Source organism: Aspergillus wentii (genome assembly GCF_001890725.1).
Source record: "Aspergillus wentii DTO 134E9 unplaced genomic scaffold ASPWEscaffold_7, whole genome shotgun sequence".
NCBI lineage: Eukaryota > Fungi > Ascomycota > Eurotiomycetes > Eurotiales > Aspergillaceae > Aspergillus > Aspergillus wentii.
Window position 1 is genome coordinate 1,064,352 of NW_024467838.1, and position 27,911 is coordinate 1,092,262.

The following is a 27,911-nucleotide window of genomic DNA, read 5'->3' on the forward strand; positions in this document are numbered from 1 at the left end:
AGTATCAGGCTTGGTGAAATAATGATGAATCTCTTTCCAAGTGAACTCGAAAATTGACCAGGAGCAAGACTGATTTTAAATATAAGGGACATGGACCTCGGTGACTCCGTCAAGCCTACCCCTTAACGAATGTTACACCGTGCGGTACTCCGTATGTAAAAAATGGAATTATTCCCCTGCAGGGCAGTCAGAATCTTATTTCCAGTCGAGTAAAACCACCGAACGGTACGCCATGCAAAGTACCACGAACGGGAAAGCCACGCCATCGCTTCCATGGACTCATTGGCTCCGACACTCCGCTAGTGCTTCCGGGCACCCTGGATCGGCAAAATGACGTTCCGCCCGAGATCCGATGTCTGGGCATTACAGCGTATTACCAACAATTCATAGCCGACTTGCTACCTAGTTACTACCTAGGTGAATGGTTAGTTATGACTTATGTGTAGTCACAGATATCCTGATACATGGATGATACATGAATCAAGATGGATCAGTCGTAGCCGATAGATGAGACTTAGCGTTGGCGTGGAAAACCTGTCTTGATCCTCGAATACATGTTGGATAACCGACCCACTTATACACTAGCGAAATGAACTGCGATTGGCGCTAGGCGGAGGACTCGACATGCGCCTGGTGTTTCGCCGCAAGAGCGACAGTTATGCGGCCTGCATATATGGCCAACATAACGGAGTCGAGAGGGCGGCTTCATATGTATGTGCTCTTCCGTAGTCCCCCGTCATACGTAATCCCCCTCCTCAGCCCTGGCAGCAGAGCCACCATCGCATGATTATTTTCTTGGTCGACCGTATCCTGATCGTAAAAGGGTGAAGCCGTCGCAAAGTCAAAACCCCGCTCTTCTTGGTTAACTGGGTCGGCCGTTCTCCGGTCCAATCGTCGCCCCCATGGAAATTTCGAACAATTACATCCACGCCAGCACCGGCCCTGAAGCCCATATGGTCAGGCGTTGGCAACTTGGCATTTGCTTGGGGGGAAGAACCTAGAGAGATTTTAAGGTAAAAAGCCCGAGGATTTTCACCGTGGCCCTCGATGGCTGATCGATACATTATTAGGACCATGTACCCGCTTTTGGCCCTGGAAGTTGTTTCTATCTGACAATCATCCATCTTGCTGACTGACGATCTTCTCTCATTCTGTCACGTTGCTCGTCCTGTCCTTGCGAACCACTGCTGCTGTCGCTACTGTGTAGCCTGCTGTTGAGTGCTGACACCTGCTGTCCATGTTGTGTCGTTGAATCGTCCCAACCGCCGTTCCTTTTTTGATATTCGAATAATTTAATCGTCATGCCCCAGTGATCCCCCTAATTGAATCTTGCATATCACATATCGTTCATTTGATCCCCCCCCTCTTGATCAAATTCAGAACGTTAGAACTGTCTTGCAGATCTTTCGCTTGACACTTGCAGCAACGCTATGTGGATAAAGGCAGCCATTCTTCTCAACTTCCTCCTACCTATGTTATGAGTATGCAGACAAACCCCCTCAGTTCCTTTTGCTCATCCTGGCGGCATCGTTTACCCCTCACCAATGCCCCAACCATTTGGCCGTGATCGGGAGTCTTTTCCATCTCCATGGAAGTCGCCCAGTAAATCGGAAAGATGTTGCCTGTCGAGCGCTTCTGCTACTGCATGTACTGACTGCATTTGCCGATTCAGCGACAACTACGGCTTCATACATACGCGACTATCTACAGTATAGCAGCTGATAGCTGAATTTTATACGCACCATACAGATTCCCCAAGCAATTGACGCCTGGAATTACTCGAAATACCTTTCCTTGACGAATCTCTTTTCTATACATACATTCTTCTCGCCACATCCATTCCTTATCTATATATAAACTTTGACATATACGCACGACACGTTCGCGGCCTGGATGCCCCTTTCCGCCTGAGCCCCGCTTTACATACATTCCTTCGACAGACGCCATAATGATGTTATTCCTTTTATATATAACGGCAATTCTGATGGGCATCGGTGAGTTCATTTCATGTGGTTAGATTGGCAACGAATGCTGATGCTCTTATCTAGTCCCTTCAGTCTTCGCACAGATCGTCTCATACAGTCCCTCGAGCGGGAGTGGTGTGACATATAGCGTCAATATACCTAAAAAAACGGCCCAGTTGGGCAACGGTACTATATACTTTCAATTAGAAGCCCCTGCAAATATTTCGTGGTTTGCATTCGGCCAGGGCTCTGAAATGACCGATGGAAACCTCTTTATTGTCTACTCTGGGATTAATGGCAACGTCACTCTTTCTACTCGATCGACATCCGGCCATTACGAACCCTCATACGACTCGAGTATCAGAGCCTTTCTCCTCGAGGGGTCCGGCGTTCGCCACGGACTCATGACAGCGAATATCCGCTGTGATAGTTGCATGTCATTGCATAGCGGCAACAACATCATGAGTAACCAGAGTAGTTGGATATGGGCCTTGAAGCAAGGTGATCCATTACGGTCTAGCAACACCTCCTATCCTTTGGACCAACACGACTGGCATGGCATTTTCTCGCTAGATCTGACGAAGGCCATCGGTGGCAACTTTGAAAACCCGTTCACGATACCGTACCACTCGATTTTCGACTATACCCCCAAATCTTTCCAGCAACAAATCAGCGACATCCTCTTGCATAAAAAGCGAATTGCACACGGCGTGATTACTTCTATTGCTTTTGTCCTTCTATTTCCCAACTTCGCCCTTACAATCTTCATCCCATCTCGCTTTGCCGTCCCGTGGATCCATGCCCCCCTCCAGATGTTTGCCGTATGCATGGCTTTGGCGGGCTTTGGAATTGGAGTCTCTGTCGCCAAGGATCTTCAAGAGCTTGGTGGTTACCACGGTATACTCGGCTACGTGGCGATTATTGGGGTTTCCGTTTTTCAGCCCATTCTTGGTATCATACAGCATCTACGCTACCGCAAAACGAAAGAAAAGACTCTGTATGGTTTGGTCCATCGCTGGTTCGGCCGATTCTGCTGTATCCTCGGCATTGTCAATGGTGGAATCGGCTTCCACTATGCTGTGACGAAAAACCCTGATATTCCACCCGCTTCACCGATTGCATATGGTCTCATAGCAGCATCGGTTGGTGGTATTTACGTTTCTGTTGTATTATGGAAAACTTTCAAGTTCAAACCCTGGTTTTGTTCCAGGAGCAGAAAGCCTTTGGCTGAAAAGGGGAGTCATCCCCCTGTTACCACGAATTCACTTAATGTCGATGCATCCAAAAACAAGGCTTGGTTACCTTGACAGTGATCGCAACCTTTTGTATTTGATCTTCTTCAGGTGTCTTCTACCATTTACCGTTTTATTGAGCCTTTGCATCTTTGGAGTTGGCTTTTTGCTTAATTCAATCTATGTACTCTATTCCTTGTACATTCTGCACATTCATATCCTGCATTCACCTTTTTAGCATGTGCGAGCCATCTGTTTACTTGACGTGTGACCCAATCTTTTCTTGTATATCTTTATTTTACCTTTTCTGTTATCTATCAAAGCTCCCTTTTGGATATTCCTTTTTGAGAACATATTGAGCTTATGAGGCTTTGTTGAGCGCTGTTTTTGGAGATACCCGATCTTTGGGATAGGAGATCCCCGACTTTCAAGTCATTATACATAGAAATATTTCAAAATGCCAATTAAAATTTGAATAAAAGCATTAGTATCTGTGAAAAAGCAGTTGAGTAAAGTACATTGGTTTTTTACACGCTTGAAACCAACATTGAACAACGAAAACAATGGAAGCCTCAGGCGATAAGGGCTCCTTAGTCAGCTGATCGATGCCAAGACATCTTGTGAGACCAACAGCGGTGGGATAGACCCTCATCTAGGTATGAATCGGACGATTATTTGCTTCCTGGATTATAACTGGAATCCTGTCTTTCTTTTCCATGTGGCTAGCGGCCTGAGCCTCAACATAAACAAGAACACCCCACCCTAACTGGCAGCAGTAAACCACCTTTCCGGGATCGCAACGATTTCAGCTCCCCTCCCTTCTAAGCCTCCTGCGCCATCAGCGACGATCCGATTCGAAAACACTCGTTCCGTATCTGACAAACGCGATTTTGTGTGATCCCAACCGCCCTTGATACCCGTACTGCGAACTCAATGCAGCTCTCCATTCCTCGGCTCTTTCGCGACAGGTGATAGACACTCCCCCTCCTGCGGCTAGATGGAGATCTATGGCGTCCGGATATAACTCAGGGTTCTCTGGGACGTCAACCCAGCATCGTGTTCTGGGTGATGGACGGACTAGTCACGACGATGGCTCGGCGGATGGGAGTTGGGTGGACTCTGCGTCCAGGATTGGACGGAATGGACGGTCAGAATCTGGGGGTAGTTCGATTATCGGGCCCAGGGTAGGATCTGGGGGTTCTCTGGCTCCTTCCATCGGGGGACCTGGCAGCTTCAGCTCCGAACTTAAGAGCATGACATCACGGAGTGTTACACCACGACCTGATGGCACTTTCCCGCGGAGGCCGAGCAGCAGTAATGTCGACCAGGATACCGATCTACTCGGCACCGACGAGCGACAGGCTGCCTTGCGAGATAGGATCGCCAAAGAAATGAAGATCAAGATGGGGACGGAGAATATGCTCGAAGCACTGCTTTCCAAACCGAAGCACGCCAAAGATCAAAGGTTGAAGGTGGAATCGGAGTTGGGCTCGTCCAATCGCAAGCTGGCCGAGCTGCAACATGAACTTGAGGAGGAATTACTACGTGCGCAGGCGCCGTCGACGCCTCCTCGGACTCGCCTTTCGTCGACTGTTTTTCGAAGTAGTCCCATGCGATCGCCCAGTCGCACCAATGACCATGTCGATGATGGACCCCTGGTGGAAGAGGGAGAAGGGGAGATCGAGTCACCTACATACGTCCTTGCGGAGACGCTGCAGGCGCTGGAGATTGAAGGAATGTCACCCGATTTCTATGTCGAGCGCGCAAACAGTCTCGTCGAACTCTTCAAACGACACCCCACGTTGAAGTATGACCTAGAATGGTCTGTTTTCGGTCTGCGTGTTCAGGTCATGCTGCTTGGCGACAGTAAAGAAGTTGTGGCGGCTGGCTATCGTCTTACTCGCTACGCTATAGCAGATCGAAAATCCCTCCAGACCATCCGATCACTACATACCGACGAGCTTGTCATATTGTCACTTGTGAAGGAAAGCAAAGCTAGCATTGAACGAGAGCAAGCCCTAAAATTTGTGAGAGGCTTCTTGGACGTCAAGGATGGTGTCCAAGAGATTTCGCGTGCAGTAGTCCGTACCATTGTCGCGGTTGCTGAGCACCACGAGGACCGCCTTCGAAACATCTCCATCATGACTCTCGCTGAAATTTTGGTCAAAGACCCCGAGCTTATCGCATACGCTGGTGGATTTGGAACATTGCATGATGCCTTAGCCGAAGGAACATTTGGTGCTTCGGAATCTCTGATATCAAGCTTTCTTCATGTCCTTGACACTCCGCATAGCAGGAAACACTTGCAAGGTGGCTGCGAGCTAGAAGCCGTTCTCGCTCCATTTACTGATTCTTTGTCTGACTCTGTGCGCAATGGGAGATTGAAGTCGGCGGCCAAGGCCATCTCGGCGATGCTTAAAACCTGGCCAGGGTTGGTCGTTCTTGCAAGACACGAAACAAAGCCTCTTCATTCTCTCCTGGAGTCACTGCACTATCAAGATCCGCAAGCAAGAGACCTGATTATGGAACTTCTGTTTGATGCCCTTCGGATAAAACCTCCATCGTGGTCTTCGTCTTTTTTCGCAGGCCGAAGGCTTACGACCTATGGCAGAGTCGCGAACCTCAGGCCTGAAACTGATACTAAACAATATCGCGGATTCTACGATGACAATAGCAACAAATTTGACCTCACTGCACATTTTTCGACGCTCGTGCTGGCAACCTTGGTTGAGGCTGGGTTATCAAAGGTTTGTTGCATCTATTATTGCAGTGCAGTCTGTAGAATACTAATGAGGCATAGGCTCTTTCTGATTTGATCGAAGACGAAATAGATCTCTTCCTTCGACGAAAAGCAACTTTATTACTTACAGAAGTTCTGAAACTGGCTCATCATTCTTTGCCCCAGAGCATAAGCGCAAACCTGCAGGTTCTTCCACATCTACTTCCAGCGGCGGTAAAATTCGACGTTGACAATCACGATATTTCTACGTCGACGATTTATCAAATAGAGAGCATAAATAGAACACTCGCGCGCTCTATAGGCTTTTCGAATGGGGCTGCTCGGTATAGTGTTGATGCTGACATATCTGCGTCTATTTTGTCCAACGATCAAGGCAAAGACAAGCTCAGTCCTACCATGGACGAAACCCAATTTCGCAATGCAATATTGGAGACTAATGTCTTGAACACCGTCAATTACATCAAGTGGAAGTGGGATTTGATTCACCGAATCGTTGAGGGGCCTCTGATAAACCCGAAGAGGTTAGACGAGGCAATTAAAGGCTCAAAGTTTGTCAAACGACTCATCGGATTCTACCGACCTTTCAAATATCGATTTTCTATGATTTCGAACACGAAGATTAACCAGCGCTACGTTCGGACGGGGTGCGCGTTGATGCGCACTTTGGTCCAGAACCCAGAAGGAACAAAATACTTGGCAGAAAATAAATTTTTGAGACAGGTTGCTGAATGTCTTGCTCAAGTGGATCGGATGAGTGGACTCACCTCATCCTCGCCTCTATTCTCCCGGGAACAGATGGCTAATACGTTGAGTGGGGGGTATTTCGCCATGTTGGGAACATTAAGTGGTGATAGCAACGGGCTGGCCATGATGGAAAGATGGCATATGCTCAACATGTTTTACCATATCATCGAACTCCGCGACCGAAACGACTTGATACAGACTCTGTTAGGGAATATGGACTACGCCCACGAAAGCCATCTCAGAGTCATGCTTTCCAAAGCTCTTACAACTGGCTCAAAGGAGATTCGAATTTTCTCCACAAGGCTTCTCTGGAAATATGCAGTTGGTGATGGCACTCTTTCCCCTAGTATGGCTATCAGCAACGCAGACTGGGTCATTAAACTCCTAGTGACTCAGCTTTACGATCCTGATGTTTCGGTGTGCCAAGTTGCCGTGAAGATTCTCGAAGAGGCGTGCAATAAACGTGACTACCTCGAATTTGTGGTCAAATGCCGACCATCCCTCGATCACCTTGGTGAAATCGGTGCACCTTTACTTTTGCGGTTTCTGTCAACGTCGGTAGGATACCACTACCTGGACGGTCTGGACTACATCACACAGGAAATGGACGACTGGTTTTTGGGCCGCAACGATGCCTATGTTGGTCTTGTGGAAGCTGCTCTATCCCGTGCTTACGTTGATCAACCACGAAGGAGTAGTTTTGCTCCTGAGGATCTTGTCGATATGCAGGATATTGGACTGGTTCCACCTCACTTTTATAGAGAGCTTGCACGAACTGCTGAAGGCTGCAGTCTTCTCGAGCAGTCCGGCCATTTTAATGAATTCGCCTGGACAGTTCGGGATTTCCAATTGAATGAAGAAGACAACGAGTCCCTTCTCAAAGTAAAGGGATGTCTTTGGGCAGTTGGCAACGTTGGCTCGATGGAACTTGGAGCACCATTCTTGGAGAAAGATCTTGTCGAGCATATCGTGAAGATTGCAGAAAGCGCCGAGGTGTTGACAATGAGAGGAACTGCGTTTTTTGTGCTTGGTTTGATCTCACGCAGTCGACACGGCCTGAAAGTATTGCGAAGTGTTGGATGGGATTCTGCAGTCGACCAGAAAGGAGATTCGCTTGGATTTTGCCTACCGACCGACTTCAACAAGCTGTTTCTGGTATGTTTTCGCCTCTACAAATTCAACTATAAAGTCCATTGGTTAATAATATTGCCTTAGGTTGAGTTCCCTGCTCACGGTCGAAGCCCTGACGCGAAGCGCAATTCTCGCGACAAGTTCAAGGCTGCCACCATGGACCCGGACCCAGTTAACCAAAAGATCCTTAAACTGGTCGTTGATATGGGAAACACCGTCCTTTCTAAGAGGGCGGCGGCAGATCTGCACAGGTGGGCGACAGATCATATCCACGAAGTGTTCAAATGCATCAGAGGCTGACCCTAAATACCACAGCATCAAATCAAAGCAGCCAGAACGGTTCCACCAAAGCCAGTTATTCCGAAAGGCTCTGTGTATTCTTGAAGGCCATCACTTTCGACTACCCGCGCGACGCTATGCTTTTGATCTCTTCGATAAAAGTGTCATGCGACGGATTGTTTTAGAAGAGGACTCAGACACTGAGTCAGAAACAACCTCATCACAGGAGTCTGGGTGATTTCTATCGTCTTTGATTTGCACCTTTCTCCTCCTCGTCTCTTGGTGGTTTTTCCTCGGGGAACAACTCACTCCTCATCGTCCACGGGACTCGGATGGGTATTTCAACTTGTTTATCATCTTCGCCATACAAGGAATAGTATCTCTTTCTCCGAGAGATGAGCAAATGCCATGTTTCTTTTGCATTTTCTTCTTTTTGGTGCGGCGTTAGGACGGCTTTTGTCATGAGCAATGAAAGGATATCACCAACACGTCTTTTTGGACTTTTTTCTACTTTCTCTTTTGTCTTTCTCATCTCGTATTGGAGTCCTCCGGTAAGGTCCACGAGGTTTGGTCGATTCGATTGCTACCGCGCTACGTTGGGTTGATGTATCAGGCCGTTGGGGAAACAAATAAGCAAACCATCATCTTGAAATATTGTGTCTCTCTGGAATATTTTTATGTTTCTATATCTGGTTTGTTTGCAGATATGTACATATACACGTAAGGGCAGGTGGAGAAATACTGCGTTGCCCTGTTCACCGTTGGCATAGAAGCTCCAGTGCAGTAGAAGTCCGTGTTCATTCGAGTCATATGCCTTATAACTTCAGTTGTCTGAACGCTTGAAACTAATCATAGATTTAAAAGGAAACCAACCAAGTCCATCTGCTGTCAACTGCCGACCGGTTTTGTTGGAATCTATCTTCCGAGTCGGTCTCTCCACTGCGACCTCGGATGCGCAGAGCTCCGGCTTAGCTACGAATCCCAGAAACTCCCCTCTTCACGTTTCACCAAGCAACCTGGCCAACAACTGATCCAGTACAGAATCAGCAGGTTCCAACTTTTAAATCGGAATTGTTTCGTTTATAATACATATATTATTACTATATATCCTCTCTAGATAGTCTCCTGATCCTATTATTCCCATGGAAGATGCTGGCGCTTCTCCACACTCTCCACCACAGATTGGAGATGACAACACCTACCCGATCACGATAACAACACGAGACTTAAACTCAACTACTTCGCCCTCCATCGATACGGACTTCCCTCTCCTCGCCCATGATGTCATCCGTCTGATTCAATGCTCGCGATGCTCGCGACCCCTTCGCGCCCCGATTCGGTTACCATGCGGAAATACACTGTGTCGGACTTGTCTTCCACCTACTCGAGCACGGAAGGGGATAAGCTATCCTGGGGGCGAGGCGCGGTTGCAGGGCTTTACATGCTCGTGGGGAAAGTGTGCTGTAGAGCACTGCGTGGAAGATTGTGGTGCCGATGTCTTGATGACGAAATTGGTTGATGTGTTTGCGGAGGTTCTTGAGAATGACACCGATAACATTACTGAAGAAAGGGACGGATGGCCCAGGCTGGTCTGGGACGATTATCGAGATGGGTACTTGGAAGTTAAAAGCGCAGATCTAAGGCGAGGATTACTGCGAGGTATTTACGATTTGACGAAACATGGCACGCTTGATTACGACGCATCGGAGGTCTCTTACGAAGATAAAAGGGCAGGGCGGCAGTCGCACGAATATGACAGTAATGAACAACATATCCTCGCAAAATTAAAAGAAGCCGTACGGAACGAGTTGGACTGTCATGTCTGCTACTCGCTGATCGTGGATCCATTGACGACTCCTTGTGGACATACCTTCTGTCGAAGTTGTGTTGCGATGGTTTTGAAGCATACTGACCTCTGTCCTACTTGCCGACGAAAGCTGAACATGCCGTCGGCGGTACAGTCTCAGCCATTAAACATAAGGATAGCCAACCTTACGGAGAGGCTGTTCCCGGATCAGGTTGCAGAACGAATAGAGACCCTGGCTCAGGACGGGTCAAGTCTAGACGATGAGAAGACTCTTCCCTTGTTCGTTGGCTCACTTTCATTCCCGAATATGCCAACTTTTTTGCATATTTATGAGCCTCGATACCGCCTCATGATACGGAGAGTCATGCAGAATCGCGAATATAAATTCGGAATGGTCACGTTTAACCGTACTCGACGATCCCAGGGTGATCTGGGGAGGACACAGTTCATGCAGTATGGTACTGTCTTGTTAGTTGACCGTTTTGAGATGCTTCCAGATGGAAGAAGTCTTGTTATAGCCACAGGTGTGTCACGGTTCAGAGTGACCAAATCCGACGTTGTGGACGGCTATCATGTTGGTAAAACGGAACGTGTTGATGATATCTCGATCTCAGAAGAGGAACGGATCGAGGCTATGGAGACGTCAGCCACTGTCGATCTATCCTCGTCTGGAGTTAACTTCGCAGAGATGTCATTAGAATCCATGTCCACGCAACAGTTGCTGAATCTTGGACTGGACTTTGTGCAAAAACAGCGCAATGAGAAGGCGCCATGGCTTCATCCACGTGTATTGATGGCGTACGGGGATACACCGACCGATCCAGTTAAGTTTCCTTGGTGGTTTGCCAGCGTCCTTCCTGTCTCGGACGATGAGAAGTATGCACTCTTGTCTGCAACCAGCGTACGGGAGAGGTTGAAGATCACCGCACGGTGGATCAGGAAGTTGGAGGCCAGAGAATGGTATGTTTACTCTCGGCTCGTCATAAGCCCGAAGCTGTTCGTGATACTCACCATTTTTCTTTCTAAAGGTCGACGCGGCCCTCTTTTTTGTCTCTCTTATGACTAGCCGTCCCTCTCTTCATCTTTTCGGTCCTCCCCTTGGCAATTGGTCCCATCACATCGTCCATTCCACTAGGCTCTACAAGATTCTTGACTTCTTTTACGCATTTCCCCTTGTCAGTTTCTATCTCATTTGGCTCCTTTGGGTTTCCCTCATCGGGAAATCGCCAGCAGCTAGTCGAGGGCCAAGGGGGAGAGACGTATATACCACAGTCGGTTGTGATAGCCCTTCTTGTGGCACTATTTATAGCGCGGGTGGCCATCAATTTTGTCCAAGTCGCACGAGTAAGACGACGGAGAGTTGCAGCAGGAGAAGCTGACAGAAGTTTTGAACAGCCTGCACCAGCACGACAAGAGCCTAGGCATTTGGGTGAGCTACAAGATGGAGCTGAGGGACTGGCCTCAGAGTCTACCAGAGACGTCGGATGAGATACTTACAATACTTCGCATGCTTTTTGCGTGCAGAAAAGATCAGCCTCTCGCGTATTGGAACCATATACGGCAGAAATAACGAAGATGCCAAGGGCTATAAAACGTTCCGAATCAGCAGATATGGCCGATGAAGGCCTGCTTTTCCGTTGGCAACGTTCCATTTTTCAAGACCAACATACGGTATTAAAAGTTGCGCATTGTGGTCAGCAGGCGCAGCGTCGAGCAAGGCATATACGCTATTAATGATAATTTGCGAGAATCTGGGCCTTGCGAAAATAGTACGATTTCGAACCGTGAGATGAAGCCAGGCCTTGGGTATCTTGGTCTAAAGGATTTCCACATTTGGTTTGAGCATCCTTCAGATATGAGCGGTCCATCCTTATTTTAAATCATGGAGGTGAAATAGCATGCACATCCCTTGCAATGATTCAAATAGTCCATTTTTCCCTCCGTCACACCCGTAGTGTTATGCATGAGGGAGCGGGATTCGGATAGAACGAAAGCAGCATGATCCCTGTCACATTATTTCGAGCGGGTTGCCACTTTTGAAGACTGTGTCCCATGATGAAGACTGAGTTTATAATCGATTATTGGGCCACGACGCCATTATAGGCGGGAGAAACCCAATCTGCCCAAACGGGTTGGGATGCAACTTTTGCAGATAAATGTTAGTGTTCGTCGTTGAAGACTAGAGGGGGCGCCTTGCGTCAGCCCGCATGAAGATGATGATATGTAGAAGAACTTAACTAGTACTCTGTTGTTGCTAAGCTGGTCTTGCTATTTGGATAGAGCATAGACTGGTGGAGTATTGTTATTGATCGTCTTCGTCTCGCTGAGTAGTCAAAGCGCTGACTTGTTCAACAGGTTGAGCATTTGTCTTCTTGTCTTTGTTCTTATGTGGTGGGCTATTGAATTTGTTGAAAACCGTTGGTCGTCGATCACACAACACATACATTCTTTCAAGCAGAGAAAAAAAAAGTCACTGGTCATGCTCTTCTACACCTTCCCACACAAGCATCTCTCCCACCTCTCTTCTTCTTTTCCCTCCTCCACCCCAACCATCCATTGACAACCACATCCATTCAAAATTCCTGATAATATCAGAGGTACCCTTTGATGGTGGTGAGTGAAATAGAGCTATTTCTTTCGGGTCAAAAACAGTCAAGTGGCCGATCGCTCCTGCAGGGCAAACGTGGGGTGATGTTGTGATATGTCTTTCCATCCCAAAGAACCACAAGACAGCCTTCTTTATTTGCCTTTCATTTTCTCGCCCCCCTTTATCTTCCTGCATTTCATGAGTGGAGCTCGGCTGTGATCATCATATTTAGATGACACATTCCCCTCCTTTGCTCTTTTCTGGTGGATAACCACTTATCTGATCTCTCTTGAGTAGTATCCCAGATAATGACCAGAATGTCTTCCTTTATCGCAGTCGAAAAGAATCATTTTGAACCTTGGCTTCAGGGGTGAGTGCCCAGTTTCTGCTTTATTCTACATCGTCTTGAGAGTGTACATGAGTATCTTCGCCTGATCTCCCTTACGCTCTGAGGTGTGAGCTGCATCTTTTAAGCGAGTCTCCCATGACAGAACAGAAGCTGATTGCCAATCTTTCTGACAGGAAAAAACTCGTGAGTGACAAGGGTTATCTGCTGGCTTCCTATCTTTTGCTCATAAGATCCGGTCTAGAAACGTTCTTCCCAGGATGTGAGCCCTCCAGGCATAGATAAGGTGACAATCTCCAAATCAGAATACGAGTATTTGGTGAGCAATCCATGTTTATTTCCAATCAAATGACATGGATCCTATGGCTAATTTCAATTATGACCGATAATCAGCTTCAAACATCTTGCCATTTCAGTACGTCGCTTTTCTTTACGAGGATGTCCAAATAGCTTCATGCCTACAGCACAACAAAATCCCATGTTTGAACCTAATACACTCGCAGCAAAGTTAAAGGATTCGCTTCTCAATGGGGGCCTATCCCAGGAGACTCTCGATGTTAGAGCACGCTTATCACTAGAACGATTGACAACCGCTGACTCTTTTTGTAGATATTGATCTACGGATCGCAGCCCCCTCCACCAAAGCCTTATCAGCAAGGTGACGAGCACTCTACTAGGCACGTCGGTTCAAATAGCCCCACCCAATTGAACGGCAGCAAAACTGTGGATGAGTATCAAGAATACAGCTACCATGATGAAGATGATGACGAGGAGGAAGATGGGGTTATCATTTCTCAGAACAGTGACGAAAAGGATGACTACGATGATTCGTCGAGGAGTGGAGGGTCTTACACTGCTTCTACGGGCCAGCGCACCATCTTGATCCGCAACTTGCCAGATAGGGCTTTCCATCAAGACATTGTTGATGCGGTGCGAGGAGGTGCTCTTCTACATATTTATATCCGATCTCGGGAGCGCACAGCAAATGTGTCATTCGTGGAAGAGACGGCTGCCCAAGAGTTCCTCCAGCATACAAAGACATACGGTCTCTATTTGGCCGGGAAGCGCGTAAGTCGACTCGTTTATCCAGCGTATCATCTATATATTAACCATAACCCTCATACAGGTGGAGGTTTCTTGGAGCGAACGTCAATTTTACCTTCCACCTTATGTCAGAGCCAAGATCAACAATGGGGCTTCAAGAAATCTAGTCATTAACAATGTGAATCCAAACATGACAGAGTCGCACATTCGCAATGATCTTGAACATATCCATAATCTCATTGTCATTTCGGTCAGATTTCAACAAGGCAATGCTTACATATCCACAAACTCCGTCCATAATGCACTGTTTGCTCGCTCTTGTATGATGTCACGTTTCGTCTACAAGGGCACGAGAATCGGATTCTACCCGGATGATTGTGCGGAACCTCTGCCCCAAATGCCTATAGTGTCGAAGAAAGACATGTTACAAGTTCCTCCGAAGAAACCAGTTTCCGCACTCAATCGTTTTCATCTTCTTTCCCTTGATGGCACCGAGGAAGAAGAGAGCGATAGCTATGAGAACATACCAGATGATCTGAACGGTCACCCTTCGTTATATGGCGGTATTTGCTGGGCAGATAATAGCGTATACGCCTAGGCTTCGACGTATGGTGTTTGGTAGGGATCTAATCAGGACAGGCATTCAAATTCTCTATTGATGCATCGACGACGCTTGTTTTACTTTAACATCTCATACCCATCTTTTCACGGTCTCTTCGACAAGGTTTTATTTGCAGACATTTTATCTGGGACTCGATCACGGCTCTCATCTCACTCGCAGATACCATGATAATAATTAATAGACATACTTAAATGAGAGACTGGGTTGCGGTTATCACTCGTCATCTGAAGGTTATGGAAAGGGTAGCACTTGAATGTAATCAACATCTATGCTTTACCTACTGCAAGCGGGGTAGAATAACCAAGAGAGCTCCGCGGAATACAGCACGTAGACATAAGGAAAACTACAAACCTAGACAGGATAGCACAATGAAAGATATAGAGCATCTACCAGGTATCTAGTACATTAGAGTTGGTGAGCGGGTATGGTAAACTAGATTGATGGGAAGGGAATATCCATGTAGGGTCGTAAGTGGTTCTTCATTGCTTTTCTATGCTGTGCTGCATCCTGGTCATGCGATATTGAAGTTTCAAGACAGGCGAACTGTCTCCCAGACCCAAAAACATTAATGCAGGACAAACATCCGGAAATCACATTCCTTTCATTTGAACAAAAGGAAAAAAAATGGGTGATATTTCAGATTTCTGGCCTATACTATTTCCAGCCGAGAAAGAGCCAGTATCCCATTCCACTACCACAACCATATCCGAACGTATCCTGACATATCGCCCAGGATCGCCCCATGGATCCCCTCTTCCCCCAGTCCACCGTATAAAAAACCAAACACCATTCTGCCGTTGCGTTTCTTTTTGATTTTGGTTTTTTAACGGTACGACTTCTGGTACCTTGCGCGGGCACCACGTCCACCGAACTTCTTGGGCTCCGTGCGGCGGTTGTCGGCGACGAGCAATGTGCGGTCGTACTGGGCAAGAGCCTGCTTGAGCTGGTTCTTGGAGTGCTCGTCAACGTACTTCTGGTAGTAGGCGACAATCGACTTGGCGATGGCCTGACGGATGGCGTAGACCTGCGAGGTGTGACCACCACCGGTGACACGGACACGGATGTCGACACCGGCAAACTTGTCGGCACCGACGATCAGGAGAGGCTCGTAGACCTGTTAAATTGAAGAATTGCGCATGTCAGAGATATGTCGTCCCCAGTATTTCCTCCCGATGTCGTTGCTTATGCATCTTTTTTTTTTTTTTTTTTTTGTTTCCGCTTGACTTCGGGATAAAGGGGAGGGTCGAGTCGTACCTTGAAGCGGAGGATCTCAGGCTGGACCAGAGAGAGGGGCTGGCCGTTGACCTTGACAAGACCCTTGCCTTGCTGTTGATAACACGAGTCTCAGTATCCTTTCGGTTGTATATAAATGGATATCCCAAAAATTCCCCATATCGACGTAGCATTTTTTTTTTCTTCTTTCCGTCGTTCCTCCCATTCCGTAACGTAGAAATTGCCAATCGACCGATCATGAACGAGGGATCATCCATACCTTGCAGTGGGCGACAGCGGTAGCTATTAAGATCGAGAAATGTCAGCCAAACCACCCCATCATCTAAAACTCCGCGGTCATTTTAAAACGGCTTCAAAAATAATAACTCACCCGTCTTCTTCTTGCCGAAGCATTGCACACTCGGGACGGAAGCCATGGTGGGTGAAATGGCCCTTGTCGGTGTCGAGGGGGAGTGTGGTTGTTGAAAGGGTGGTCGTCGTCGCAGGGCTTTTTTCGCTCGATTTCTCGATTCGAGATAATGGGCAATCCGTGCGGGCGTTTTTCGCTTAGTGTGCGGCGCTAGTGCCGGCTAGGGCTTCACGGGGGTCCGAGATCACGTGAGCTGAGAACTTCGAGCCCAGCCGTTCCGGTCTATCAAAGGAGGTTGATTACGTTGGAAGGTGTTGCTGGCTTTGGCTGTCTTTTGCTAGGTAGCTTCTGGGTTGCTTTGATACTGCTTGTTGTTTCTGCATTTCGGGGCTTTATCTTTTACATTATTTTACCTTTTCTATTTCCTTTGTGTTTGGGTGGTTGATCCTACGCCGTAGGTATCAAAAGTCAACATGTCGCAAACAATCGGAAAGGTACCGTACCCCATTGATATCATACATTGATAGCAATTGCTTTGATATACCTTATATTTCAGCGAAATACATTCAGCAAGGCTAATCAAACAACTCAGACCCGTCTCGCCTACTCTCGCACATGGCACTATGTCGATGTCGGTTCGGATCCCCGGGCCCTCGGGCGCCTGGCCTCATCCATCGCCCTTTTCCTGATGGGCAAGAACAAGCCCATCTACGACCCCTCGACCGATTGCGGTGACTACGTGGTGGCTGTTGGCTGCCATGACCTCCGCACGACGGGCAAGAAGCGCGCCCAGAAGCTCTACTACACGCATACGACCCGGCCCGGTAGTCTGAAAAGCATGACCATGGACAAGATGTTTGAGAAATGGGGCGGTGGTGAGGTTCTGAGAAGGGCAGTCAAGGGGATGTTGCCCAAGAACCGGTTAAGGGAGAAGAGATTGGCTCGGTTGAAGAGTGAGTTTTTTGCCTTATGGAGATGAGGTGTCTTTTGGGTCTACGATTCTTGGCCATTGTCTACCTTATTGTCTATGTGCTTCTGGAGAAGTTAAACTAACTGTATTATAGCCTTCGAAGGTCTTGCCCACCCCTACAAAGAGAACATTGTCAAGTACGGCAACCAGTCGGTCATTGGAAGCCTCCCCGAGGTGCAGGAAGCTTTCAAGGCTGCCAAGACGTCCGCATAGAGGAAGACGGGGAAAAAGAAAACAGGTCTTTCACTTTTTTATATCCTACACTGCCAGATGTGGCAGGGCACTGTTTCTGTAATTTATTTTGTACTTTTTCTTACGACTGCAAGCGCATGGGTGGGAGTTTTTGTGACATTACTACTCTTGTTTGTGATCCTTCGATCCCCAACAGACAGTTTTGAGGCGGGATCGGTTCTTCGTTTACTTGCATCCATCCCCTGTCTATTTGGTGCTGCTGTACTATATGAAACCATATCAAGTCGAATGCTAAATGAATACCCTATCCCAAAGAACTATTTACATACAGGTATGCCTTGGTCAACTCCAGAAATGAAACAAAAAGCCGTGCTTTTTCCACGCCCTTACAACTTGGCCTTAGCCTGAAGTGTGCTCTTTGGTCGTCCCACAGTGCACTTGATCAGACCGTTGGGGTTTGTCTGGGGGGCGTAAACTTCGGCATCTCTACCAGTGTTCTTGAGGCCCTTGTGCCAGTCGAGGTCTATGGGAAGCAAATGTTAGAGCAAAGCGAAAAGATAATGAAGCAAGAGGTGGACTTACTGATTTCAAAGTAATGCTTGTTGGGCAACGAGTACTCGACGGTTTCAACCAGGGGCTGGAAAGCGAGGATCTGCTCCGACATTTTGTACATGATGTTCTGCACGCTCACGCTGTTCTCCTCGGCAAACACCTTGAGGGTGATGTCCCTCGCGGCGGCCCAGGTGGCATCAAATTTGGGGATGTTGGCGCGAACTTCGTCCAGACCACTGAATCGCTTCCACTGCCAGTTGGCATCGACATCGGTACTGAGGATGCGATCCCAGGTTTCGGGGAGAGTGGTGTACTCGTCACGCAGGAATCCCCAGAACTGGGAGTTGGTGCTCTTCAGCACGGTGAGGTTGGAGATGGCGGTGTTGATGTCAATGCCCACGCCCTCGGTCACGTCCACCTGCACGTTGCGGGTTTCCTCGCTGTCGCGAATGAAGGAGTGAGGGTGGGGCTTGCCGTCAACATTGAGACGGGACCAGCGGTGGGTAATGATTTTGGCGTGGGCTGCGTGGATGTGCTTGTAGGTTTTGATGAAATGGGTTCCGATGATGGAGCCGAAGAGTTCCGGGGGTGTGACGGGGTTCTGTTTGGCGAGAATGTAGATGGTGTTCTTGATGGAGTCGGTAGCGACAATGGGGCTGTTATCAGCTTTTGTGTAGCTGTAGAACACCGGTATAATCAGCTATGGTGTCGATGAAGTCGGTATCGTTATAGATTGGGGGCACTCACGATTCATCAATTTCTCCCTCCAGCAGTACGCAGACGGTCATCTCCACCACCGTCTGAATGCCAGTCTTCTCATCCCGGTGAACCTTGTATACACGGACATTGTCCTTTCCGTAACGCGCAGCAGCGAGGGAAGCCATGGTGGTCTTTGGTTAAGGATTGATGATAAAGTGAGCGGTGTAGTAGATAGTGGATACTATCGCTTGCAAGGGAGCTCGCTTTTCAGTCTATATGACGGTACTCTGGTCCTCAATCACAAAAATAAGCTGTCTTCAAATGAAGCAAGGTAGCGAACCAAACAGTCTTTATAAATCTGGAAGCTGGAAGATTTAAGACCGTAACGAGGGGATGGCATGATGGTCGCTGGCGAGGTCATCGGCCAGCTCCGATGCCCGTGCAAGACGGACGGCCGCAGCCCTCCTCCGGCTTATCTTATCGGGCCAGCACTCTGCAGAGGATATATCGTCCCACTACGGCTTCACTGCTATTCTTCAGAGAAAATCACCCCTCCGAAGCTGCTGCAACTAAGGCAGAGACCGTTGACATCCAAATACCGGTCATTAGCTTGGGTCTGAAGCAATAGCGGTGTTCCCCGTCCCTCTCCTCAACCATACGGCGTTTGCTGTACACTCTATGAACAAGCAATGCGGCTCAGTCGTCAACCCGGGATTCGCTGCGTATTTCGAGTGACATGATGAATCCCGGATCTGATATGAATATTGGGGGTAAACATCTGGAGTGGGATATTCCATTGGCCCGTTGGACTCCCCATCAACAGGACATCTGATTATCTCCGGTATGCATTCGTCTGATGGGTATGGATTACAATAGTGAGCACTCCTTTGACAGCTTACAACAAGCGAGAGGACTTATTCAAAACCCTCCATACTCATACTCCATACCGTTGTTCTTGGCTAATCAAACTACGTCCTGCAGAGTCGATCACTTAGAGCGATGGCACCATTCATTAGTCCGTAATGTGGGGGTGCGATATTAACACTGAAGATGACAGTACTGGATAATGGATTCATTTTATGATGCACTGAATATTCAATTGAATGGCTCGCTGGTGTTTATGCCTTGAAGAACACTTGAAGCTGAAAGGGGGCACTCTGTCGCTGGGCTGAGAGCTCCGCAGGCGGGTCCAAGATCATCACGATCGGTGGGCCTGAGAAGCCGAGCAGAAAGTACCGCTTGGGCAGAGAAGCCACTGCCATTGATCATCCCAGAAGCACCGGATGGTGTGGAAATAATGGTGAATCCTTCACAATAACATGCAGGATGGCATGTTTTCTGAATTAACTGCCTTCACCAAGCAGCAGAAAAAGCAACTGCTATTAATCTCCGAATGTCGCCTTCATCAATAATATCTCGTGCTTTTATCATTGGCCCTGCGTTATCCACCTCCGCCATCTTAGCTCATCAGACAATTCATCTGGAGCAAAGGGAAAATCCTGGCTGGATTCACCTTGAAATCTCCATCACTCCGCAGGCATGGCTGCTTGGTCTCTCCGGACTAATTTGCTCGATAATCGATAAGATACGGCCTCGATAAACAATTTTCCTCATAACTCCAATCCAACACCAATTCATACTCAATCTTCAATTCAAGTCACCATGGCCGTTTCAAAACCGCACGGCCCTGGAGGCCCTCCATATTTACTAGGCTTTCGCTCCTCGACCTCATTTATCATTGCTACCTTTTGGATGTCGAGTTTCACGGTATTTTTTCTTTCTCCACCTGCTGTTGTTCTACCAAGACTTCCTTGCTGACCATTTCCTCTTCCCCTCAGGACTTCTTTCTCTATGGCATGGTAAGCAACCTTTGTGGATATGTGACGCATGGATCAGAATGAAATAGAATGCCAACAAAAATATGCTATAGATTGTTCCTGTCATGCCCGATGCCCTCGTGCATCGCGCAGGTATCCCTTGGGAAAATCGTACGTCCTTCCAACTCCATTGAACCCTCGACCTTGCCACCGACCACTATACTCATAATATGTCAAAATAGGAGCATTCTGGGTCAGCATACTTCTAATGGTTGAAGCCGGGTCTGGCTTGATCAGCTGTCCCCTCTTTGGCTGGCTGGTTGATCGCTCGCGCACCCGTTCACTCCCCTTCTTGGGCGGTCTCTTCCTCCTTGGCACGTCTATGATCATGCTCGCACTTGCGCATGCACCGTGGATGTTTGTGGCGGCCCGGATACTACAAGGTTCTTCATCGTCCATGGTGATGGTCGCGGGACTGGCCCTGATCACCGACACCGTACCCGCCGACAGCTTGGGCCAGACGATTGGATATTTGGGATCGGCGATTTCATGTGGATTCATGTTCGGACCGATGCTTGGAGGATTGGTCTATGAGCACCTTGGGTATAACGCAGTGTTTGTGATGGCATTCATCGTGGTGCTCTTCGATGTGGCCATGCGACTAGCGGTGATTGAAAAGCGCGTTGCGGCGCGCTGGCTCCCAGAGACCGGAATTGTCTCTCCTCGAACAGAGCATCAGACGTTCCCCGGTGGACATCCTCAGACCCCCGAACACGTCGAAAGTCAGAGTAAACCAGCTCTTCTTCTTTTGCTGAGGCAACCACAGATAGTGATCTCATCCATCGGTCTCTTGATGCAAGGCTTGATATTCTCGGCTTTTGATTCGGTATGCCCACATCTCTCCCAACCAAAAATCACCTACTAACTGAACTTCTAGTTCCTTCCCATCTTCGTCCAATCGGCTTACGGCTGGAGTGCTCTCGGGGCAGGATTGGTATTCACTGCACCAGTCATAGCAGCCTTTTTCGAGCCTTACTTTGGTAAACTCCCCTCTTGAACAGTTCAGTTTCTTCAAACTCCCTCGTCACTAACATCCATACCAAGGCCACCTATCCGACCGCTACGGCAACCGCATCATCTCCGTCCTCGCCTTCCTCCTCCTCGCCCCAACCCTTATCCTCTTCCGCTTCGTCGAATCAAACACAACCCCGCACAAGGTCATCTTCCTCACCCTCCTCGCCCTCATCGGCGTCTTCGTAAACCTCTGCATGCCCGCCCTCTTTGTCGAAACCCAATCCGTCCTCGAGTCCATGGAACGCGCCCAGCCAGGCATCTTTGGCAAACGCGGCGCCGTCGCCCAGGCCTTCGGCCTGCAGACCATGTACCAATTCCTGGGCATGTTCCTGGGCCCCATGTTTGGGGTTTTTGAGTGGCGGTTTGGGTGGGAGATAACTACGTTGGTGTTGGGGCTTTTGGCAGCTGCGACGGCTGTGCCTATGTTTTGGTTGAGTGGTTCTGAGGCCGTGGAGGCGAGAGCTGATGCTGAAGCTGAAAATATCGGTGAGAGGGAGAGGTTGCTGGATGGTAATCGGGCTGTATAGGTTTGTTATATGAACCTCGAATCGCACATGAAATAATATAGAACATTGCATCATAGAGAAAAAAAATACGCTTGTTTTTTCATTGTTATTCCCGAGATATATGCATTAATCTAGAGTATCAACCTGGCAACAACCAACAGTCTTAGACATCGTATCTATCAATGAGGCTGAATAGATTGTATTGAAGCAGCAAGACCTATCGGTCTTTATTTCTTACACTTTCGCTTTCTTTTTTTAATCCTCAATCCCTTGCTTTTCTGTCCATAGCAAGGGATCACTGTTCATAGTCCTCCCCAAGGTGTACCGTACCAACTTTAACCATAACCAGTACTGACAAGAAATCACCTTCAGTCTTGGCCATGTAACAGAGTAGAGAGAGAGAGAGAGAGAGAGAGAAAGAGAGAAAATGATCAAGTACAAAATCCACCTGTACCACAAACGAAGGAGAAGAAATAGAAATAAATCAAAAGTATTTTCGGGTTGTCTTCCAGCCAAAACGCCAAAACGACCCCCATCAATGCCCAAAGCAGAAGGACCCAAAATTAAGAAAAAAAGAAAAGATGAACAAAAAAGTATACACCGAACCTAATAACCCCATCATAATCATAATCCACAGGGGGAACGAACAGTAATCACAGACTCAGTTGATCAATACTTCCTACTCGCCCACTCCCTCCTAGTCGTCCGCCGCCCTTAGTTACCATCCCTAACCGGTAGAACCGTTCCTCTCCGCTTGGCGTTCGCCCGCCGATGTACCACTTCTCATGCCCGAGTGCATCGCGGAATCCACCCGAGCCATTGGAACTGTCACTACCCCGTCGTTGGCGGTCGTGTGTGTTGGCAATGGGGATGGGGTTCGAGGATGCGGGTGTCGGGGGTGAAGAAGGGGAAGCCAGCGGCGAAGGCGATGAGGAGTCGGCGGGGGCGGTTTGGTTTAAAGGTGATCGCGGGTGTGAATGTGGACGGGAGGAAGCAGAAGTGGAGTGGTGGTGGTAGTGGTGGCTTGTAGAGGTAGATGATGAAGGCTGTTGTTCTGCCGAGGAAGAGGATGATGGGCCGGAGCCACTGCCGGCGGCTTTAGTTGCTATTGTTCGGGCGCTTTGGGAAATCTGTGTCGAGGAGATAGAAGACGACGTGGCTGCTGTAGATTGGGATCCAGCCGTGGAGGCTTTGTACGTTGACTGCGCTCGAAATGCGGCCAGGAAGTTGGCCAGGAACGGCCTGTTGGTTGACATGATGCTCTGCTTATTGTTTTAACGGAATAGGGGACCGAGCGGGTCACGATGCGATGTTCCCGTTGATCACGAGCGCTCGATGCGTACACGGGTATAAGAAAGATTGAAAGATCAGGGTGTCAGTAATCGAAGAGTTTAGAGTGTTGTATTCCCGATAGGAAGAAGATCCGTGACGAGAGGAAGTAGGTGGATAGACTTGGCCGAGTGACAGTGGAAGAGAAGCGAGTACCCTGTTCTCAGGACGCAAGGCGGCTAGTTAGACAGCGGTCGGACCGAACACGAGAACCAAAAAAGACCAGTCGGGACATGCAATAGTCTTTCCCAGATATCCTCCGAAGGAACCCGTAGAAGGCGAAGACGAAGCGTGCGCAGCGAAGAAGAGGTCGAAACGGGAAAAGGACGAAGAGGCAAGGCCGTGACGCAGCGGAGAGAGAAGGAGAGGGGGACGCCGGCAGCCAATCAGGAGTTGCTGATATCGTCCGGGGAAAAAAGCCCAGCGGTGACGTCTGCGGATTGGAGGCTGGCCAAATGATGCATTTAAAATGGGTTTAATTGCTTTATATCAAGAGGATCTGTCGGAAGTGAGTTCATTCATATTAGATCAGTTTTGATTCATCGAATTTCCCCGTCGCAAACCGGTTGGGGGAGAGCAAGTAGTAGTACTAAAAAGATGGACCAAAAACAAGGCAGAGGGGAAACGTGGGGTAAGACAGACAGGAAAGAAAAGCGTCTGGGGTGCAAGTCACAGTCTCTCACCTGTCCAGATCCCAGATTCATTTCATTTCATATCCGGTGAGTCGTTGTTCTTTTTAAAGAACAGGAGGGGATTCCCGAAAGAGAGGGGAAAGCACGTTAGGGAAATCTCGGGATGGCAAAAATCAGATGCCTCGTTTTTCCTTCTTCTTGGAATCGGCTCAGCCTCGGACAGATGGGAAGCAAGGATGTCTGGATATCAGGAGGAAAGGAACGCATACGATGGAGATGGCTAATTCATATTAATTGCATCAGAATATCTCATTATCGGTTATACACATACACAACCTCAACGGAATAATCAACTTCATACAGGATGGCGGAACGACATGTATACAAATCAACATGCAAAACTCCTGCACTCGAACCTTTTTTGCTTTTCCTTTTCTGATCCGAGAACCACTACCACTGGTCGTCTATATTCTATTCTTTTTCTCTCCGTTTTTTAACCCTTTTTTTTTCTCTCTTTTCGTCTTTTCCCTCTGGGCTCTCTCCCAGCCTTGTGTCCCCTGATCATCTTCCAGGTAGGAGATCGTATCTGGTTGGAAGAAGAAGATATCAGGCGCTGTTGACCCGCAGCACCTGATCCTCCTGGAGAGTGCATGAACTCCCATTCAACCCCAAATGAACTGCGTCGGGGAAATGGAAACTGGACGAAAGATGGAAGTACGGTGGAAGATAATTTGGCTTTGACCAGGGGCCTTGCATCGACGCAAATCAACACTATCGCTGACCAGAAACTCCATCACTGCAGGAGATCGAACAGGACTTTTGTTTTTTTGCCAACATCCGAATGCAACCCAGCCGCAAAAAGTATGAAATCCGACACTTAGGTGGAAACAACATGCTGCAAATGAAGCGTAGATGGAAAGAAAAAAGACACAAATTTCACGAAGCCTCCCGGCTCAAATCACGCGCATATGTCCGTGCAGAGCATACAAAATCTACTTACATGGAGTCGAAAATGAAATGCAGATTTTGAACGGTTGATGCGATGCAAACCAACCTCGAGTACAACACACTGTGTGTGCATCGAAGGCCGAAAAGAAAAAAGCATGCAAAACAGAATGAAGCATTCGACAACAGCCGTCCCTTAGATTCTTTTAGTCTCCTCAAGGAAAAAAGGAAAAGGAAAAGGAGAAAAGGAAAGAAATGATAAAAACACACAATAAACACAAACACATGCCCAAGTCTATTTGATGGACGCCTGATAAACCACACCGACCATCCGATCTGCCCACTCATAATGGATGGAAAAGAAATAAGAAAACAGATTCAGGATCACCACAATTTGCACTCGCCGTAGATAGATGCTGACCAGAAAGACCTTGCGAAAATGAAAGGTGAAAAAGGTAAAGGAAATAAGGGGAAAAAAAAAAAGAGACGTGGTGATCAGATGAAACACAATTCGAAAATCTTCATAACAGTAATAGTATGATGCTGACGTCGGAACCACGGGGCAAAGGTCCACTGCGATGACCCTTTTTTTTTTTTCGTATTTGAATTGCTCGGAAATCGCAATCGTCTTCTAATAGCACACGTTGTACACGATATCGTAAAATAAAATAAGACATGGCTTTCAAGTTCGAAATTCCAGTAACGAACTCAACCTTTTTCGGTCCAAGGATCATAATGACGCGCAAATTTCGAGATTCGTGGCTTTACAGCCATTGAATCGCATCGGCATCAAAAGCTGGAAATGAAATTTCCCGCCGAGCCAGGTGAATCTGTGATCGACACTTTCAAAGTCTCAGATCCTTAGAAAAGACCGTCAGAACTCTAATTTTTTAAGAAAGAAAAAAGAAAAAGAAAAATCCAGATGTGAAAAGAAAGGAAAGATGTAGTTTTTGTGCAATCAAGCCAAAGAGGCCTTTGTCATTCCGTATTCGCAATGTCGACACGTCTTCGTCGTCGGCGGATACCCCCTCGGTTCACGACTATTGTCTCGCGGGTTGAACGGTGCCTATGTTTTTTGAGGGAGTGGTCAGAAAGAGTCCGTACGATAACATCACAAGAGAATTCACATACCGTCACCGCCCATGGTCGAAGCCAGGTAAAGGCCATTCATACCGCCTTCCTGGGGACCTGCGGTCGTTGCGGGGTAGTATTTGCGTTCGGTCTCGACGTGAGCATGGATCGGCTCCTGGCCGGCGGCCATGGACTGGGGGAAAACGGGGTTTATGTAACCATCGGAGGCTCCGGGCTGAAACATCGAAGTCCAGTCAATTTCGCCAGAGTGATTTGGGTTTGGTCCGGGCATAACAGGACGCTTAGGATCATGAACGATCGGGGGCTTTACCTGCTCAAGGGAAGGACGGTCAACACTCAAATGCTGGCCAGAGGCATCAGTGCCGGGCTGCACGAGGTACGGGTTCTGCTTGGGAGCAGCCATCCATGGTGCTCTCGGATGCGGCTGACCAGCGGGGTACGCGTCTTCTGGCTGACGGTTCATCCCGTTGACAGAGGACATCGTAAAGCCCAGGGGCTGCTGGTCCGTGAAACCGGGTCGGCCAGAGGCCATCCCATTGCCGTTCACGGGTCCCTCGCCGAAAGTCGTACCCGCAATGCCATTGGAAGGCGGAACGGTACTACTGACTTCATCCTGAACAGGCTTTGCAGGATTTGCCGCAGCTTGAGACCTCTTCAAGTGTGCCTGGGGATGCGACAAGTGAGTCGCTCCCGTCGGGTTTCCGCGTCGTAACGAACACTTTTGGAAGTGACGCTTAAGGATATCGCTTCGAGAGAAGGTGTCCTTGCAAAGAACACACATGTACGGACGGTCACCGGTATCTGGTATTGAACCGATTTGTAAGCAACACGAAAACTCGGATTCTTCCTTTTCCTCCACCGGGGGGTTTTGGGGAGCAGATTTTTGTTCCAGAATACTCACGTCTAAGCAAATGACGCTTCAGATGTTTCGCGTGGAGATAAGTCTTATTGCAGTGAGGGCACGGGAATTTTCCATCCGCGTCCTTGGCGGGAATTGTTGTGTTTTTAGCAGTGCCATTGACGCCATTCGCGACGGGGGTAGCGCGACCCGGAACACTGGGGAGAATGCCTCGGCGGCCCTGAGATCCCACCACCTGGGTACGAGGGGGCTCCTTTGCGGCAGCGTAGGGAGATCCACCATTTGCACCGGCGACAGGGTCGGCGGGGTTCACCCAGGGAGATGCCTTGCCGTCGTTGTAGCTGAACGCGCCCGAAGGAAGACCATTGTAGTCTGGGCGGCGGTCCCGCGGAGGTGCCGGCGCAATTGGCTGGGGGTAGCTCTGGGCGCTGGAGGCCGGAGGCAGCACGCTATGAGGGGGAGGGTAGTGTTGCGGCGGTTGACCTTGAGCCTGCGGGTTGGGGTGAGAGAGGAACGAAGAAGGCGGCAGGCTGCCCACCGTGGTGTGCGGCATGATGGGAGCGGCGGAAGACGCGTAGACATCGTGGGTAGTTGTAGGATATCTCGACAGATCCGGCCTGTACGGCGGCTGGCCCATGTAGGAGTGAGGGGCAGGGGATTGACTGTGATGCGGCTGCAGCGGGGGCAGAGTATGGGGCTGGGACACCGGATACTGAGGCTGCATAGTGTATTGAGGCATAGGCATACTCGAGATGGGCGTCGAGGAGAGGGGCGTGGAGCCTTGAGGCAGGCTTGTGGACGGAGGTCTTGAAGGATGAGACCGAGGATCCATCGTGAGGGCGGAGAGGGATCAAAGAGGGAGGGGGATAGGGCTGGACTGGCGGAAAATTCACGGTATCCCGATCATTGAACGTTACGCAGAGCAAGCAAAAAAACCTTTTGGGGGTGGATGCCCGTTGACTGGGGAGGCAGTGGGCGATGAAATTTCCTGTAAAACCCTGCAGTATTGACCGCGTTCACAAGAAATTTTCTTTTTCTTGTTTTTTTCTTGCGTCTCTCCCGATGACTTCTTTTCTCAGTCTGTTAATTGCTTCTTCGGCAAGGTCTCAGCGACAGACGCGGAGAACCAATGGCGGACGCGAGATTCGACCAGAGAGGGACGTCAA

The 27,911-nt window shown here is 48.6% G+C and overlaps 11 protein-coding genes across 11 annotated transcripts; 6 read left to right on the top strand and 5 right to left on the bottom strand.

Moving 5' to 3' along the window:
• Nucleotides 1-1,948: 1,948 nt before the first annotated feature.
• On the top strand, nt 1,949-3,271 carry ASPWEDRAFT_31033 (cytochrome and DOMON domain-containing protein; the record flags this gene model as incomplete). Its single annotated transcript, XM_040833493.1, has 2 exons — nt 1,949-1,994; nt 2,049-3,271. The coding sequence occupies 2 exons, from the start codon at nt 1,949-1,951 to the stop codon at nt 3,269-3,271; spliced, it is 1,269 nt and encodes a 422-aa protein (XP_040685772.1).
• Nucleotides 3,272-4,203: 932 nt separating this feature from the next.
• Nucleotides 4,204-8,328, top strand: ASPWEDRAFT_31034 (putative cytosolic regulator Pianissimo; the record flags this gene model as incomplete). Its single annotated transcript, XM_040833494.1, has 4 exons — nt 4,204-5,943; nt 5,997-7,835; nt 7,896-8,062; nt 8,127-8,328. 4 exons carry the CDS (start codon nt 4,204-4,206, stop codon nt 8,326-8,328), a joined length of 3,948 nt encoding a protein of 1,315 aa, XP_040685773.1.
• Nucleotides 8,329-9,232: 904 nt separating this feature from the next.
• ASPWEDRAFT_53797 (putative ATP-dependent protease (CrgA)) lies at nt 9,233-10,959 on the top strand (the record flags this gene model as incomplete). Its single annotated transcript, XM_040837953.1, has 2 exons — nt 9,233-10,857; nt 10,926-10,959. The coding sequence occupies 2 exons, from the start codon at nt 9,233-9,235 to the stop codon at nt 10,957-10,959; spliced, it is 1,659 nt and encodes a 552-aa protein (XP_040685774.1).
• A 2,738-nt stretch (nt 10,960-13,697) lies between these two features.
• On the top strand, nt 13,698-14,472 carry ASPWEDRAFT_116831 (RNA-binding protein; the record flags this gene model as incomplete). The annotated part of the gene is made up of 2 exons (XM_040828688.1): nt 13,698-13,898; nt 13,957-14,472. Coding segments are annotated over 2 exons (717 nt in total), but the record flags the coding sequence as incomplete, so codon positions are not given.
• An 847-nt stretch (nt 14,473-15,319) lies between these two features.
• ASPWEDRAFT_186316 (40S ribosomal protein uS9) lies at nt 15,320-16,156 on the bottom strand (the record flags this gene model as incomplete). The annotated part of the gene is made up of 4 exons (XM_040832125.1): nt 16,100-16,156; nt 15,989-16,011; nt 15,751-15,822; nt 15,320-15,610 (listed from the first exon to the last, which is right to left on the bottom strand). Exons 1-4 carry the CDS (start codon nt 16,143-16,145, stop codon nt 15,320-15,322), a joined length of 432 nt encoding a protein of 143 aa, XP_040685776.1. The 5' UTR covers nt 16,146-16,156.
• A 395-nt stretch (nt 16,157-16,551) lies between these two features.
• On the top strand, nt 16,552-17,261 carry ASPWEDRAFT_175401 (mitochondrial 54S ribosomal protein uL13m; the record flags this gene model as incomplete). Its single annotated transcript, XM_040831354.1, has 3 exons — nt 16,552-16,572; nt 16,671-17,031; nt 17,143-17,261. 3 exons carry the CDS (start codon nt 16,552-16,554, stop codon nt 17,259-17,261), a joined length of 501 nt encoding a protein of 166 aa, XP_040685777.1.
• Nucleotides 17,262-17,626: 365 nt separating this feature from the next.
• Nucleotides 17,627-18,676, bottom strand: ASPWEDRAFT_53801 (urate oxidase; the record flags this gene model as incomplete). The annotated part of the gene is made up of 3 exons (XM_040837956.1): nt 17,627-17,763; nt 17,823-18,469; nt 18,540-18,676. 3 exons carry the CDS (start codon nt 18,674-18,676, stop codon nt 17,627-17,629), a joined length of 921 nt encoding a protein of 306 aa, XP_040685778.1.
• Nucleotides 18,677-19,685: 1,009 nt separating this feature from the next.
• On the top strand, nt 19,686-22,112 carry ASPWEDRAFT_649298 (MFS transporter). Its single transcript, XM_040838774.1, has 6 exons — nt 19,686-20,258; nt 20,330-20,350; nt 20,422-20,479; nt 20,551-21,194; nt 21,246-21,348; nt 21,413-22,112. Exons 1-6 carry the CDS (start codon nt 20,154-20,156, stop codon nt 21,907-21,909), a joined length of 1,428 nt encoding a protein of 475 aa, XP_040685779.1. The 5' UTR covers nt 19,686-20,153; the 3' UTR covers nt 21,910-22,112.
• Nucleotides 22,113-22,541: 429 nt separating this feature from the next.
• On the bottom strand, nt 22,542-23,144 carry ASPWEDRAFT_175404 (uncharacterized protein; the record flags this gene model as incomplete). The annotated part of the gene is made up of 1 exon (XM_040831355.1): nt 22,542-23,144. The coding sequence occupies one exon, from the start codon at nt 23,142-23,144 to the stop codon at nt 22,542-22,544; it is 603 nt and encodes a 200-aa protein (XP_040685780.1).
• A 1,643-nt stretch (nt 23,145-24,787) lies between these two features.
• ASPWEDRAFT_649224 (uncharacterized protein) lies at nt 24,788-25,228 on the bottom strand. Its single transcript, XM_040838773.1, has 2 exons — nt 25,065-25,228; nt 24,788-24,989 (listed from the first exon to the last, which is right to left on the bottom strand). The coding sequence occupies exons 1-2, from the start codon at nt 25,140-25,142 to the stop codon at nt 24,846-24,848; spliced, it is 222 nt and encodes a 73-aa protein (XP_040685781.1). The 5' UTR covers nt 25,143-25,228; the 3' UTR covers nt 24,788-24,845.
• A 689-nt stretch (nt 25,229-25,917) lies between these two features.
• On the bottom strand, nt 25,918-27,577 carry ASPWEDRAFT_118220 (uncharacterized protein; the record flags this gene model as incomplete). The annotated part of the gene is made up of 2 exons (XM_040828802.1): nt 25,918-26,687; nt 26,788-27,577. The coding sequence occupies 2 exons, from the start codon at nt 27,575-27,577 to the stop codon at nt 25,918-25,920; spliced, it is 1,560 nt and encodes a 519-aa protein (XP_040685782.1).
• Between the last annotated feature and the right edge of the window lie 334 nt (nt 27,578-27,911).